This window comes from Podarcis vaucheri (assembly GCF_965113315.1).
Source record: "Podarcis vaucheri genome assembly, chromosome: 10".
NCBI lineage: Eukaryota > Metazoa > Chordata > Lepidosauria > Squamata > Lacertidae > Podarcis > Podarcis vaucheri.
Genome location: NC_138748.1, coordinates 73,395,321 through 73,410,617, shown reverse-complemented (window position 1 = coordinate 73,410,617; position 15,297 = coordinate 73,395,321). Strand labels below are relative to the sequence as shown.

General features: G+C 52.8%; 1 protein-coding gene across 11 annotated transcripts in view; it reads left to right on the top strand.

Moving 5' to 3' along the window:
* Nucleotides 1-15,297, top strand: part of SHANK3 (SH3 and multiple ankyrin repeat domains 3) — a 455,788-nt gene that overhangs the window by 397,335 nt on the left and 43,156 nt on the right. For 9 of the 11 annotated variants that reach the window (XR_014223665.1, XR_014223666.1, XM_082238697.1 and 6 more), the window contains 3 exons: nt 2,145-2,280; nt 7,741-7,821; nt 9,578-9,601. Coding sequence is in view for 9 of the 11 variants with exons in the window: in XM_082238697.1 (XP_082094823.1) it covers nt 2,145-2,280; nt 7,741-7,821; nt 9,578-9,601 (241 nt within the window). In the remaining 2 variants the exon portion in view is untranslated. The remainder of the gene's footprint in view (nt 1-2,144; nt 2,281-7,740; nt 7,822-9,577; nt 9,602-15,297) is intronic. The other 2 variants (XM_082238698.1, XM_082238699.1) reach the window with 2 other exon arrangements.

The following is a 15,297-nucleotide window of genomic DNA, read 5'->3' as shown; positions in this document are numbered from 1 at the left end:
TGCAATGCATGTATCTCAGCTAGAGTATCCGTGACAGTTGGCCATCAAATCTCTGCTTAAAAACCTCCAAGGAAGTCGAGTCCACCATCTCCTAAGGGAGACCGTTCCACTGTCAAACGGCTCTTGCTATCAGAAAGCTCTTCCCGTTGTTCAGTCGGAATCTCCTTCCTTGTCACTTGAAGACATTTCTTAAAACCATTGAGCAGGACTATCTTAAGAAATATTGTAAAATCAATGTATGTTAGAATGAGGCGGCTTTAGAAATCAAATGGAGTACAGCTGTAAAGGTTAAGTTAAAAGAAAAGAAAGGTTGACAATTAGATAAAATTAAGGGTGAGGATTTGCTGAACTAAATATTTAAAATGGGAATGCAGAAAGGGGAGGTATGAGGAGGTCGGTGAAGTAAGTTTTAAGAAAATAAGGTTCTGAAATTATACTTGGTGTTTTTTTTTGTTTGTGTTTGTGTGTCTTGTTTTGTTTGATATAATTTGTAAAACTTCAATAAATATCTTTTTTTAAAAAATAAAACCATTGAGCAGGGTTAGGCATCGGGACAGAGAAGTTTGGTTTTGTTTGAATTTTAATGTGAAACTGCCTAACTTGCATCTTTTGAACCAACACACAAGCACAGAGGAAGCAGCAATCCTTTGAAAATTGAATTTTGTGACGCAGTTCTCCAGTGTGCGAAAAACATGCATATACAGTGGTACCTCTGGTTGCAAACGGGATCCATTCCAGAGGACCGTTCGCAACCTGAAAAGAATGCAACCTGCATCTGCTCATGCACAGGTCGCAATTTGCCGCCTCTGCGCATGCATGTGATGTCATTCTGCGCGTCTGCGCATGCGTGAGCGGTGAGACCTGGAAGTAACCCTTTCCGGTACTTCTGGGTCTCCACGGGACGCAACCTAAAAATGCACAACCTGAAGCAAACGCAACACGAGGTATGACTGTATTAATGAAAACAACATACAAAGCGCATCATGTTAAGGAAAGCCGTGTACAAAAAAACTGTGCATGTTAGTCAAAACGGCGTACAAAAATGTGCATATTAGGAGAAATGTGCACTGAAACACTGACAGATTTTCATGAGGATTTCTTTATATAAATTGAGAGAGAGAAAGCACAAATCGCTGCAGATGGACAGCCACATTTAAGGTTGGGGAAATGAGAAACTGTGGGGGGGGGGAATGAGAGATTCCGCCATCCCTGTCTTTAGGCCTGAGGGTGTGGGACAAAAAAAGATTTTTGGGGAGGGGGGTGTTGGAGCAGGGAAGAAACCTCCTGGGTTTGGATGGAGAAAGAAGTCTGAGCAGTCTGGCAAGGGGGGGGGGCTGGTGCTGTATTTGGCCCTCACGCCCCCCTCCCTGAGCACCTGCTTCCCGTCTGTTCCACCTGTGAACAGTTATTCCCCCAAATGAGCATAAGCTTCTCAAGCAAACAGCGGCTCCTGGAACATCTTTCTGCCTCAAGGAGTGGGGGGGGGGACTATTAATGGGATGAAAAGTGGTGCATTGGCCTAAATATTGGCTTATTATTTTATTAAGTTTTCACTTCATAATATATATAAAAAAGCATCCATGTTACTCACATTAAAATAAATAAATATTGGGTTATTTTGCCCCGTCTTTTTGTGTCTGCCAAACAGCCGTTATTCTCTTATTAATTATGCTGCTTTAAATATGCATTTTATATTTGACTTCACTTAGCAATAGTTTTGGGGGTGTTTTTTTTTTTTTGAAATGTTTAAGGTTTTTTGTCTGTTAACTTCGTTTCTGTTAAATATGTATTCTGGAGTTGGCCTCCTTCGTAATGTTTTATTTTGAAATCTTTTAAGGGAACATTTATCTTAGTTTTCCGTTAATTATGTTGCTTTGACTGTGTATAGTTGCCTTTCTTCAGAAATTTTTGATTCTGGATTGTTTTAATATGCTGTAAACTGCTTTGACGTTTTGCTAAAAAAATATAAAGCAGTATAGAAATGAAATGAATAATAATCCTGGCCACCTCCTCTCTCACCTTGCTGGACCTTTCATTTCCCAAGCGGCGGGCTGGACTGGATGACCTTTGGGGGTCCCACCCTCCAGGTGGCCTCGCAGAGCAGCTTCCTCCTCCTCCTCACTGTTCCTTCCTTCCCTCCCCAGGTGAACGGTGTGAACGTGGTGAAGGTTGGGCACAAACAGGTGGTGTCTCTCATCCGCCAGGGGGGAAACCACCTGGTGATGAAAGTTGTCTCTGTCAGCCGCAAGCCAGAGTCGGAGGACATTGTTCGGAAGAAAGGTGAGTGCAGAGCGCATCCCCCCCCAAAAAAAAACACCCCAGCCCTGGTCCTTCTCTGCCCCCTCTCCTCCTGGTCTCCTGCTTCTCCCCCTGGCACCCAGCCCAACCTGGCTCTCGTGCCCCCTTCCTAGGACCTGGCTCTCATTCCTCCATCTTTGGGGTACCTCTGGGTGCCTTCAGCTGCCCTCCTCATACATCCCACCATCCAGCTGCCCTAGGGCCTGTCAGGAAAGCAGCCTCGGTGGCCCACATCATGTGGGGTGGCCCACACGTAGCTACCCACGCTTCCAAGGAGAGGCCCGAGGTGTCGAAAGGTGCGCTGGATGAAGCCCTACCAAGAGAGCAGAGAGAGACAGAAGGAGACAGCGTGCAACGCACAACCCTCGTGGAACGGACCAGCTGAGGGACAACGTGGCACAGGACCAGATCAGGGGAAGAAGAAGAAGAAGAAGAAGAAGTGTTTGGATTTGATATCCCGCTTTATCACTCCCCTTAAGGAGTCTCAAAGCAGCTAACATTCTCCTTTCCCTTCCTTCCCCACAACAAACACTCTGTGAGGTGAGTGGGGCTGAGAGACTTCAGAGAAGTGTGACTGGCCCAAGGTCACCCAGCAGCTGCATGTGGAAGAGCGGAGACGCGAACCCGGTTCACCAGATTACGAGACTACCGCTCTTAACCACTACACCACACTGGGGACCCCGGACCGCCTTCCCAAGATCCTGCAGAGGGGCTGCAAGGCCCAGGACCTCAGAGGGATCCGCTGCACCAGAAGCCGCTTGCTCTGGAGCAGGAAGGAGACACGCCGGCGTGGGTGGCCACTGGGGTCAGCCCAACTTGCCCACATCGCTGGAGAGTCAGAAGCCTCCCTGGGGCCTCAGCGCTGGAGAGAAGAGTGCAGGATGATGCCCCAAGGCTGCCTGCGATGGAGCAGAGCGCCTGGGGGTGGATTTTAGCCTGCGGGAGATGCTGTGCTGAGGACAGGGCTGTGGCAGCTTCAGAGAGGAGCTGCCTCGACAGGACACCTCCAAGCTCCTCCTCTGGGGACGTTTTCGTTCAGAGCAAAGGCAAGGAAGAGGCGACGTGATCGGAGTTTGCAAGATCCTGCACAGCATGGAGAGCGTGGAAAGAGGCTTTGCTCTGCCTCTCCAAAGACTAAAACTCGTGGGCGTTCCATGGAGCCGAATGTTGGGGGGAAATCCTTCTTCTTAAACTGTGGAACTCTCTGCCACAGGAGGCAGTGAGGGCCGACTTGGATGGCTTTGAAAGAGGATTAGACAAATGCATAGAGGAGAAGGTGGTTGGAGCGTAAGACTCTTAAACTCTAGGCCATGGGTTTGAGTGCCTTTGCTGGGCAAAGAATTCCTGCATCTCAGGGGGTTGGACTAGATGACGCTCGCGGTCCCTTCCCGATGCTGCTGAATACCAATGGCTGGAAAATGCAAGAGGGGAGAGGGTTCCTCTTGCGCCCAGATCCTGCTCCTGGGCTTCCCACGGGGGCATCTGGTTAGCCAGGGTTCTCTGACTAGATGGGCCAAGGGCCTCATCCGGCAGGCTCTTCCGATATTCTAATTTGCAAAGCTTCCTAGCAGGGATAAATCGTACCTGCAGAGCTGACCTCTGGCAGGTGTGCAGACCAAGCACTTGACAGGGTCAGCCTCCAGGGACCTCCTGGCAAATCCCTGCCAGCCTAGCATGGGCTTTGGGGGCTCCTTGGGGTGCACAAGGCTGTTGGGGGCAGACCAAAGAAAACCCTGCTTCGCACTGCGTTCCGTTAGACTTTGGAACTTGGAAGGAGGATTAGACGATTCCTGGGCCATAAGGCTTCCAAGGGCTGTTAGCCAAAGGGCCAGAGTTCAGTCTCCCCTGTGCCTGCAAGTGCCACGTGGCTGGCCTGTTGTCACCTCTTCGACTTCATTTATTTTATTTTAAAAAATTATTAGTTTTTCAACATACCATTTTCAACAGTAATTACACATACTTTTACATCTTACACAATTTCTTTTGACTTCCATCCATCACATCTGAAAATTCTCCAATCTATTTAATTAATTTACATTTCTTATTTTCACTATTACATTTAAATCTCATAACTAATGTCTCTCTTCTTTCTCTTCTTTGCAATATTTCATATGTTTCTCCTTACAAAACTTCTTGTAGCCCTACTAGCGTAATTTGTTGATTACAGCTGCTCTTCAAATAATTCGTTTATTTCTTCCAATCTTCTGTAAGTCTCTGGTCCCGCAAGTTTCGAACCCTGACTGTCATTTTATCCAATTCTGCATAGTCCATTAATTTTGTCTGCCATCTGATGGGCTTCATGAGTGGGTAGGAATTCAAACCCAGACCCCCGTGCTGCCAGCCAGGCTCTCTGCCCAGCGGTGGAGCATATGCCCACACTGCCCAGGGCGGGCATGCTCCCAAGGGGGCGGAACACAGAGCGTGCCCTCATAGGCGCGGGATAGACACTCGGGTGCATGGAGTGATGCGCGCACCCTGCAGCCAGGGGCAGAGCGAGCCAGCGATGGTGGATATTCAGCGCACCATGCACCCACGACTCCCAAGCCTCCCCTGAGCTGTCAAGACAAAGGGGGGAGGGGCGAATATGACTGGCAAAGTGGGGCAGCTACCCCCCTTCCCCTGATGGCTAGGGGTAGGCTTGTCACCCCCCCTCAGCGAAGACACCCAAAGTGGTCCACCTCACCTCACCCCCCTGACTCTGCCCACCAGGCAGTGACCTTTGCTGTGGAGGACGCCTCAGGGGAAGTGAAGTCTCTGGTTCTCACGGCCAGCCAGTGAGAGATGTTTTTTTTTTGAGGGGGACCCAGGCTTCCATCACAAGCAAAGGTCGACCTGGCAGCACTCTTGGAAGCTGCCTGCACATTGGCCCCTTGGGATGGTCCACAGGATTCAACCACAATTAAAAAACAGGCCAATATTTGACTGATCAATATGGATGGGTGTGCCCACCATCCATAGAGCTGCCTCGTTGTTGTTGTTTAGTCGTTCAGTCGTGTCCGCCTCTTCGTGACCCCCTGGACCAGAGCACGCCAGGCACTCCTGTCTTCCACTGCCTCCCGCAGTTTAGTCAAACTCATGCTGGTAGCTTCGAGAACACTGTCCCACCATCTCATCCTCTGTCGTCCCCTTCTCCTTGTGCCCTCCATCTTTCCCAACATTAGGGTCTTTTCCAGGGAATCTTCTCTTCTCATGAGGTGGCCAAAGTCTTGGAGCCTCAGCTTCAGGATCTGTCCTTCCAGTGAGCACTCAGGGCTGATTTCCTTCAGAGTGGATACGTTTGATATTCTTGCAGTCCAGGGGACTCTCAAGAGTCTCCTCCAGCACCAGAATTCAAAAGCATCCATTCTTCGGCGATCAGCCTTCTTTATAGTCCAGCTTTCACTTCCATACATCACTACTGGGGAAACCAAGGCTTTAACTATATGGACCTTTGTCGGCAAGGTGATGTCTCTGCTTCTTAAGATGCTGTCTAGATTTGTCAACACTTTTCCCCCAAGAAGCAGGCGTCTGCCCCTCCTAAAAGTTGTGCCAGAGGCGTCGCCGCCCGAAATAGACGGATGAGGAGGATTGCTCAGTGTGCACACACATTGGAGGTTTTTAAGCAGAAGGTTGGGGGGCCCTCTGTCGGGGATGAGATGCCTGCATTGCAAGGGGTTGGACTTGATGGCCCTTGGGGGTCCCTTCTGACTCTACCATTGGCTTTGTCAAGAAGCTAGCCCTGAGGAAGGACTGGGTGGAAAGCGAAGCTGTAGTTCTGGCATGAGTACCAGCCAGTCACATCTCATGCGCCTCCCATGCTCCATGTGAGCAGCACCTGCCGATTACAAGCTACCTTTTCTGGCTGAGGCCCCCACCACCACCTCTCCTTCCGGGTATGGGGTGGGGCAGTGGCTGCCTTTGCCCCCCCCCTCCCTGGTGCCTGTGGCGAGTCAGGAGGGAGCTGGGAAAGCGAGGCAGCTTCCCTCCCACACAGCGGAGACAGAGCGAGGGGGAGAGTGGGCTCGGCTCCTATTTTTAGCCCCGTGGGTCTGTGCTGTGGGGAAGGAGGAGACAGCTGTGGGGGGAGCTCCAGGGTCCCTCCGTGCCTGCTTGGGTGGCAGGGAGCCAGGCGGATTGGAGAGCCAGCAGCGGGGAAAGGAAGGGAGGCAACTTGCCACCCAGAGCTGTAATTATCCTGCACGCTGCCAGTGCGCGCGAGTGCGAGTCGTGGGGAAGACGGAGCCGTGCGGTGGGCATCGCGCTGCTGACTCTGCTCACTGCCTCCTGGGGGGGTCTGCTCATTCCCCGGCTGGAGGGAGAGAGAGAGACATCTCTGAGCTTTCGGCACCTCCGGCAGACGTGGCGATCCGTCCCTGAGCACCCAGGTGGCCGGCACCCAGCAAAGCTCCTGTCTCCTTCTGCCTTCTGGGCTGGGCACCGCGAAGACCTTCTCCGGCAGTGAAGACCCCCGGGCACCTCCTGCACGAGCCGGCTGGCACCCATCCCCTGGCAGGAGACAGCCCAATTGCTCGCCGCTTCAGCAAGGGCAGGATCGCGTGGCGGACGGAGGTCTTCCCACCCCCCTCGACTCTCTGGCCTTGCCCCCCACCGCACCCCGACTGGTCCTCCAGCTTCCTCCCCGGCTCGCCTTGTGTGGGAATCGTGCTTCTTCTCTGCTCCCCCCCTCCGCCCCTGTTTTGGGGGTCTCTGATGCAGGCGCCTCCGGCAGCAGCTCGGAGCTCCGGTTTCCATGGCGACGGGGAGCGTTGAAGCCCGCATTGTTACGGATCTCGGGGCGAGGGAGAGCGGAGCGACGAGCCAGCCTTTCCGCTCCTCCGCTCTGTCACAAACCCCATGGCAGATGGAGCCTCGCTCTGGCATCGCCGCCGCCGGACGGGCTGGCTAGGGAGAGCCGGGGACCAGTCCTGCCCTCTGCCGCTGCCGCCGCCGCCGCCTCGGAGCGAGGTCTCCACGTGCCGAAGCCGCTTGGCAGCACTGCCACCGGGCAGAGGCCCCAAGGGCAGTGCCAGCCCCCAGAGTTAATGGAGAGCCAGGCCAGGCAGGGGAACAAGAGCCTGGCCATGAGAACGAGGACCTAGGACCAGCGATACCACCTTGGTGCCGTGCCCCCTTTGCCCATGGCCTCCCTGGCAGGGAGGGGTCCGCTGAGTGGCAGGATTGGGCAGACCATGCCCGGGAGCCCCCTGAGCTGAGGGTCCTGGCCAGAACGCTCTCTTGCCCCTGCCCCGATTGCCCTCCCTGCTCCCACCCCGGCCGGCCGCGGGACCATGAAGAAGTTTGCCTCCACTCGCAGCCTGAACAAGATCCTTCAGCAGTGCGACTCCTCCTCCTCCCGCGAGTACGAGGAGATCCAGGCCGTGGAGAAGAAGTGGCACCTGCACCTGGCAACGCCCAGGAAGCTGCTGGACCGCAAGTGCAAAATGCCCTCCCTCTTCCTTTCAGCCCCGCCGCCGCCCAAAAGGGCTCCCAGCACCACCCTGACGCTGAGATCCAAGTCTATGACCGCCGAGCTGGAGGAGCTGGGTGAGTCCTGGCAAGGGGGCGGGAGGCCGAGGGGGGTGGACCCAAAGGAGAGCATGCATGGCGGGCGGGGCGGAGGGTTGCTGCCCCCACTCCTCAGGTGTGCACCCCCCCAAGAGAGGTTCGGGGTGCCCTGGCCACACCCACCTGCCCTCTGCGCCAGCTCCGAGGCTGTTTCAAGGCCACTGCCCTCCCAAATATAACCCTGCTTGGTAGGCGAGACTGGCAGTGGAGCAAGGTCACGCCCAGTGAGCTTCAGGGCCAGGTAGGGGGGGATTCGAACCTTGGCCCCTCCCACGTCATTTAACCAGCACAAGAACCCTGCGAGGTGGGATGGCCCGAGAGAGGCAGCCACTGGCCTCCAAAGTCACGCCCGGTGAGCTGAGAGTGGGAGGGTGGGATTTGAACCCAGGCCTCTCCCAGGTCCTGGCCCAACACTCTCCCAGCATTTGCCCTCTCCCAACTCCCCTGGCATGGTACTTGTGGGGCCCATCTTCCCCTCCTGGTTCTGCGTTGCTGTGCCCATTCCTGCCGCCAGCAACACGCTGCTGAGACTCCCTGTTTAACGCCAGACTGCTTCCAGCAGAACTTCCCTCTCCCTGCCCAGCTCTGGGCCTTTGCCCTTGTGGTGCCCGGGCACAGCCATCCACCCTCCAAGCCTGTCGTCCTTTTGACTCATTCTCAGCCTTGCTCTCTCCGACCTTCCTTCCGCCCCGGACCTCAAGGTGGCATAGATTTGGTTGGGTGCCCAAGAGGTCTCTCATCTGAGCATTGACCAGGCCTGGACCTGCTTAGCTGGGCTAACGGGGGTGTACCCCTGTGCCCGCCACGCTAACTGCCCCCCCAACCCATCTCTGGATACAGGAACGCTTTGCTCTTTCTCTGAGCAGGGGTTTGGTGGAGCGCAAAAGTCGGTGCCCTGTGGGGTTGGGAAGAGAACCCTGGTTTCCTGTGCCCCTTTGCTTCCACCCCACTCCAGAGAAAAGTCTTGGCACCCCAGGGTGGGTCACTGTTCCCACCTTTGGGGTGGCATACTCTGTCTTTGCTCAGAGTGCTCCTTGGAAAATCGCCAGCTTCTTCGGCAATTCGGGGGGGGGGCAGCTTCCTGGCCCGAAAGGGAGGAGATAATGGGAGGGGCAGGTTGTGCCTGAATACTACACCCCCAACCCACCCCATTCCGTGCACAGTCTCTTGCACAGCAGATGTGGGGCTGGCCTGGGTGGCTCAGGGAACCCTGGATGTGCTGAAAGTCTGGGGAAACTGAGCCCCAAAGGGGGTCCCTTCCTTCCTCTCCTCCCCCACCAGCCTGTAAGGACATTCTCTGCTGGGGGGGGCTATTTTCCAGTGCTTGGGCTCCAATCCACTCAGAACCCCTGTCCCTAGACTCTGTGTGGAAGGGGAAGGCAGTCAGCACATGCCCAGAGACCCCCTCCCTTTCCAAAGCTGAGCTTTGGCAGTAGAGGGGGTGACTCAAACTGAGCTGGCCTGCTGTCGGGGGGGGCGCAAATCCCCCAGTGCTGCTATTTGAGGCTGGGAAGGCATCCCCCCCCCCCAAGGTGAGAGGGTGCATGACGGGGAGAGTGCTTGCATGGACGCCTTGCTGGGAAGCATCACAGACCATGACCCTTCCCTAGAGAGCCATCTTGCCTTGGCAGAGGCAGCAGACAAGGGGGCGCAGCATGCCGCGGGTGTGGGGGCAAGGGGGGGAGTGCACCCTGCACACCATTGATGTCCTGTACTTTTGTTTCTTGATTCCAAGCCTCAATGCGGAGGAGGAAAGGGGGTGAGTTCAACTGCCCGTCTCCAAGGGCTCGTCCAAACCCCTTTTGATCCAAGCTGCCCCTCCCTCCCTCCCTCTCTCCCCAGCATGATGGGAAGGTGCACTGGGACCCCAGTCCATGCTAACGGCCACAGGACACATGGGAGAGTGGACCTTTCGCTCTCCAAATCCGTTTCTGGTCTTTGCAATACACTGTTCTGTTTGTGGAAGGAGGGAGGTTCGGGAGAGGAAGGCTTCGTGGCAGCCTGGCAAACCACGTCCTAAGTTCACGTTGTTTGTTGGTTGGGAGGACGGCAGCACAGCCCATGGAGTCCATCCATTCAGCCGCTGCAAAGTTTCCCCGGGGATTGTGAGGTCAGCTCCTTGAACAGTGTGTCCGTCTGGATTTCCGGATGTAGCGCTCTTGTTGAGCTCAGGAGCAACCCCGCCAGACACCGCTTCAGGTTCAAAGAACGACGAGGGCTTAGGGTGTTTTGTTTGCTTGCATGAATGTGGCTGCGTTGTGCAAAGATCTGTGTGCACACCCACATACACACACAAAACATATACCCAAACGACACACCCCATGTATAGGCTTCCTCCATTCCAGCAGAAAATAAACAGTGATGGCAATTAGTTAAAAACAGTAATCAATGCCATGCCTTCATTAGCATTGCAGAGGGATGGACAAGATGACCCCTAGGGATCCCTTGAGATCTGCAATTCTATGGTAACTCAGGGCCATGGTGACCCCTCAGCAGCAGCCCTTGGCCTTTCAGGTTTTGCATGCTCTCCGAAAGCCAGGAAGGCGAGAGGAACCCCTAAATTAATTGGGGACACCGTTTCCTCAGCCTCAGAGCAGTTGCCTCAAGGCACCTGTTCCCCTTTCTTCTAGCTTTTTAATGGCTGTTTCTATTGCCAGAGCTCTGTATCCACATGATAAAATGTAAAGTGCAATAAAAGAATTACATAAATAGATCGGCGCTACCTTATTGTGGCCTAAAACCACACCAGGAGGGAGTTCTGGTGTTTGTTCCTTTCCAGATCTCCAAACATAGATGGCTAGAAGTTGCTGATAGCCAAATGCAAATTCCACCAGCATTAAAATCATCAAGAAAGTGTGAAACAGCAGCTCTTTCAACCACGCCAATTGCGAACTTCAAGCTGGAGTCCTCAGGCATTCAGAAACTGGGTGGTTTCGCACACTTAATCCTCCTTGAGGATTTCCCATAATGAGCACCTGGTCGCTTCCTGTGAGTACAGGTTGCTGGACTAGCTGGCCACTGGCTTGATCCAGCAGGCTTTTTAGTAGAATCAAAGAATCACAGAACTGTAGCATTGGAAGGGAACCCAGTGGTCATCTAATCCAACCCTCTGCAGTGCAGGAATCACATCCAAAACATCCATGGACACATGGCCAGCCAAGCTCCAATGATGGAGAGTCCACCACCTTCCAAGGGAGACCATTTCACTGCCAAACATCTCTTGCCCTCAGAAAGTTCTTCCAGATGTTGAGTCAGATTCTTTTTTCTTGTCACTTGAATCCACCGCTTCAGGTCCTGGAGCATCACAAAAAAATAGCTTGCTCCATCTTCCATGTGAGAGCCCTTCAGAAGGGCTCACATCACCTCTCATGTCACCTCTCAGTCTCCTCTTTTCCAGGCTCAACATCCCCAACTCCCTCAACTGCTTCTCATAAGGCTCAGTTTCCAGGCTGTTCAGCATCTTGGTCCCCATGACCCCGGGTTCAGACACTAAGGGCTTCTCCAGACTTCGCTTTTGTCCTGCTCTTTCCAGGCAAAGGTCCACAATTTATTAAGGCTCTGTGTCCGAGCGGTCTTTGCCCCGAGCTTTCTCCACAAAAACCCATTCTTTAAAGCTAAATCGGGGCAAACATCCGTTTGGGTTTTCTGTGGATTGACATTTGCTCCAACTGAGCTTTAAAGAGCGGGTTTTCACAGGGAACGCTCCAGAGAAATTAAAAGGGCACTGAGACATGGAGCTTTAAAGAGCAGAAAGCCAAGCCCAGAGCTCAGGTGCGCATCGGCCATAAGCCGTGTTTTGGCATGGCGTTATGCACAAACATGTCCGTTGATGTGCTGAGGGATGCCCACCTTTATCCTGCCATCACACCCTGGTCTAGGCAGAGCATAGCAGGGGGTGCTCCCAATGAATATTCGTACCCAAAGCATTGAAAATCAACTCCAATTCCACTTGCAATTAATGGCACAATAACAGGATTTTAGACACCATTAGGCAACAGTCTAGAACCACCCAGAGACAAACAAGGCCGGCTAATATGCGACATAGGAGATTTTTCTCGCATGCCCTTGTATTCACGGGATCGTCTCTCCTGGTATGCCCTGCAGAGGACCTTAAGGCCTGGGCCCTAAGGAAGTCAGATTATCCTCCACCAGGGCCAGGGCCTTCTCAGTGATGGCTCCGACCTGGTGGAATGCTCTGTCCAACGAGATCGGGGCCCTGCAGGATTTAACCTCCTTCCGCAGGGCCTGTAAGACAGAGCTATTCCGCCTGGCTTTCAACTTGAACTTAGCCTGATCTTTTATTCCCCTTCCTTCCCTCCCCCTCCCCCTTTTATGAAGATTACCTGCTCTGGGATTCCACAGCTAATTCTCCCCTGGTCTCCTCGCTGGCCCAAATAGGACTCATTTAGCCAGCTAGCCCTGGTGATCATCTAATGTTTATTGTATGGATTTCCCCCCTAAATTGATTTTTGATTTTTTTGTTATTCACATTTTAGACTGTATTTCATGCTGTTTTTTTGTTGCATCAATCAAGTGTTTTAAATTTGTTGTTAGCAGCCCTGAGCCCAGTTTTCTGAACCGGGAAAGGTGGGGTATAAATAAAATATTATTATTATTATTATTATTATTATTATTATTATTATTATTATTATTAAAACAAGCTTGCCTGCTTGATTAGCTGTCCTCAAGCAATGAAGCAATGGGCTGTTCCTTTCTTTATGACTGCCGTGGTTCTAATGGTGAAAGCGACTCCCTGGTCGCATAACGGTGGCTGGCAGGTGTGCTGCCACCTTCCTTGGCAGAAAAGGTGCCACTTAGATTCAGAACCTGGGCATGAAAGTGAGCCCACCAGCAGCAGTGAGACCCGAAGGGGTAGGGGCTTCAGGCAAGAGAAAGGATGTCCAATTTGGAGATGCAAGGCCAGCAGACGAATATGCCCAAACAAGCAGCAGCGAGATGTTTGCTGGCAGCTCCTGGCAGGAAGTGGTGGGTGTGCCATACGGTCTCATCCAGAGGGATGAAGGGGCCTGAGAGGAGGAGAGAGGAGGAGGGGAGGCTGTGATGAGAAACCATGGGGAAACCAGCCTTTTGCACCGGCCCAACCATTGGCTCAAGGGCGCAGGTGGCGCTGTCTCCGCTCCACAGTCGGAGACAGACATGCTTTTGAACACCACTTGCAAGAAGCCAGAGGCAGGGAGAGTTGCGCTCGAATCCTGACTGCGGGTTTCTAATGATAGACGTGGGGCTCTACGTGGGGCTACCTTTGAAGGTGACCCGGAAACTGCAATTAATCCAGAATGCGGCAGCTAGACTGGTGACTGGGAGTGGCCACCGGGACCACATAACACCGGTTCTGAGAGATCTGCATTGGCTCCCAGTACATTTCCGAGCACGATTCAAAGTGTTGGTGCTGACCTTGAAAGCCCTAAACGGCCTCGGTCCAGTATACCTGAAGGAGCGTCTCCATCCCCATCGTTCAGCCCGGACACTGAGATCCAGTACCAAGGGCCTTCTGGCAGTTCCCTCATTGCGAGAAGTGAGGCTACAGGGAAGCAGGCAGAGGGCCTTCTTGGTGGTGGCGCCCGCCCTGTGGAACGCCCTCCCATCAGATGTCAAAGAGATAAATAATTACCTGACATTCAGAAGACATCTTAAGGCAGCCCTGTTCAGGGAAGTTTTTAATATGTAACGCTGTACTGTTTTTAACACTGATTGGGAGCCGCCCAGAGTGGCTGGGGAAACTCAGCCAGATGGGCGGGGTATAAATAATAAATTATTATTATTATTATTATTATTATTATTATTATTATTATTATACGCATCTGGTTGGCCACTGTGAGAACAGGATGCTGGCTCCAGAGGCCCCCTTGGTTCTTATCTTCTTAAGACCTGTGTCCTTCATTTGTGTACAGCATGAGCCCTGAGATGTCAAGAAGAGTCACTTTGGCTTCCACCGTCCTGGTTTTCTTTTATTTATTTATTTGTTGAATTTATATACAATAGCCTTTATTGTCATTGTCCCATACAGAACAACGAAACTGAAAAAAATGTACACCAGACATTCAAAAACCAACAAGCCTGTTGTCCCAGTCTGGTTAACCCCCTAGAAACTCTGATATACAATATACTCCCATAGAGGAGGGATGCGGGTGGTGCTGTGGGTTAAACCACAGAGCCTAGGGCTTGCCGATCAGAAGGTCGGCGGTTTGAATCCCCGTGATGGGGTGAGCTCCCGTTGCTCGGTCCCTGCTCCTGCCAACCTAGCAGTTCGAAAGCATGTCAAAGTGCAAGTAGATCAATAGGTACAGCTCCGGCAGGAAGGTAAACGGTGTTTCCGTGCGCTGCTCTGGTTCGCCAGAAGTGGCTTAGTTATGCTGACCACATGACCCGGAAGCTGCAAGCCGGCTCCCTCGGCCAATAAAGCGAGATGAGCGCCGCAACCCCAGAGTCGGCCACGACTGGACCTAATGGTCGGGGTCCCTTTACCTTTAACCATTAGCTCAGCTTTCTAAAAGAAAACTGCAGCAAGTCTCCAGCACGGACATGGCTGGCAGCAGCAACCGAGTCTGGAACAACCCACGACGGTCACTCACTCCACTTAAGAGGAATGCTACAGGTTCCCCATAGCCTGAGAGTGCCCTACTAGGTGTCAGTGTTGGCTATTTGCAGATTAGTTACATCAGTTACATAGGTCCACACTTCTCAAGTGGTCAAAAGTGCCTCCATCCGAAATGACCATAAACTGTAGTTTTCATCTGTCAGCTATGGGAACGTCAGAGCTTTCTCAGCTTCTGAAACCCGGTCAACCATTCTGGAACTCTTCCAGACCCACAGAACCACACCAACAGGAGAAGGAGTTTTCAAACCTTTCTCAAAGTCCAAAAATGTGCAGTCACCCACTCAGCACCTGGGCCCATAACAAAGATGTTGGCTATCTGCAGATTAGTTGCGCTGCGGAAGGCGTGCTGGGGAGACCACACATTACAAGGAATGCAAAAGTAACTTTCGCTAGGTTTTAATAACAAAAACAGAAACTCCTTTTACAACATATCAATAAGCATGACCCAACCTATCCACCAGGGTGCTGAGAGAGCTAGGTGCTGCTCTTTATATACTATACCCAGGGACGCAGGTGGTGATGTGGGTTAAAACAGAGAGCCTAGGGTTTGCCGATCAGAAGGTCGGCGGTTTGAATCCCTGTGACAGGGTGAGCTCCCGTTGCTCAGTCCCTGCTCCTGCCAACCTAGCAGTTCAAAAGCACATCAAAGTGCAAGTAAACAAATAGGTACCGCTCCGGCAGGAAGGTAAACAGTGTTTCCGTGCGCTGCTCTGGTTCGGCAGAAGCGGCTTAGTCCTGCTGGCCACATGACCGGGAAGCTGTACGCCGGCTCCCTCGGCCAATAAAGCAAGATGAGCGCCACAACCCCAGAGTCGGTCACAACTGGACCTAATGGT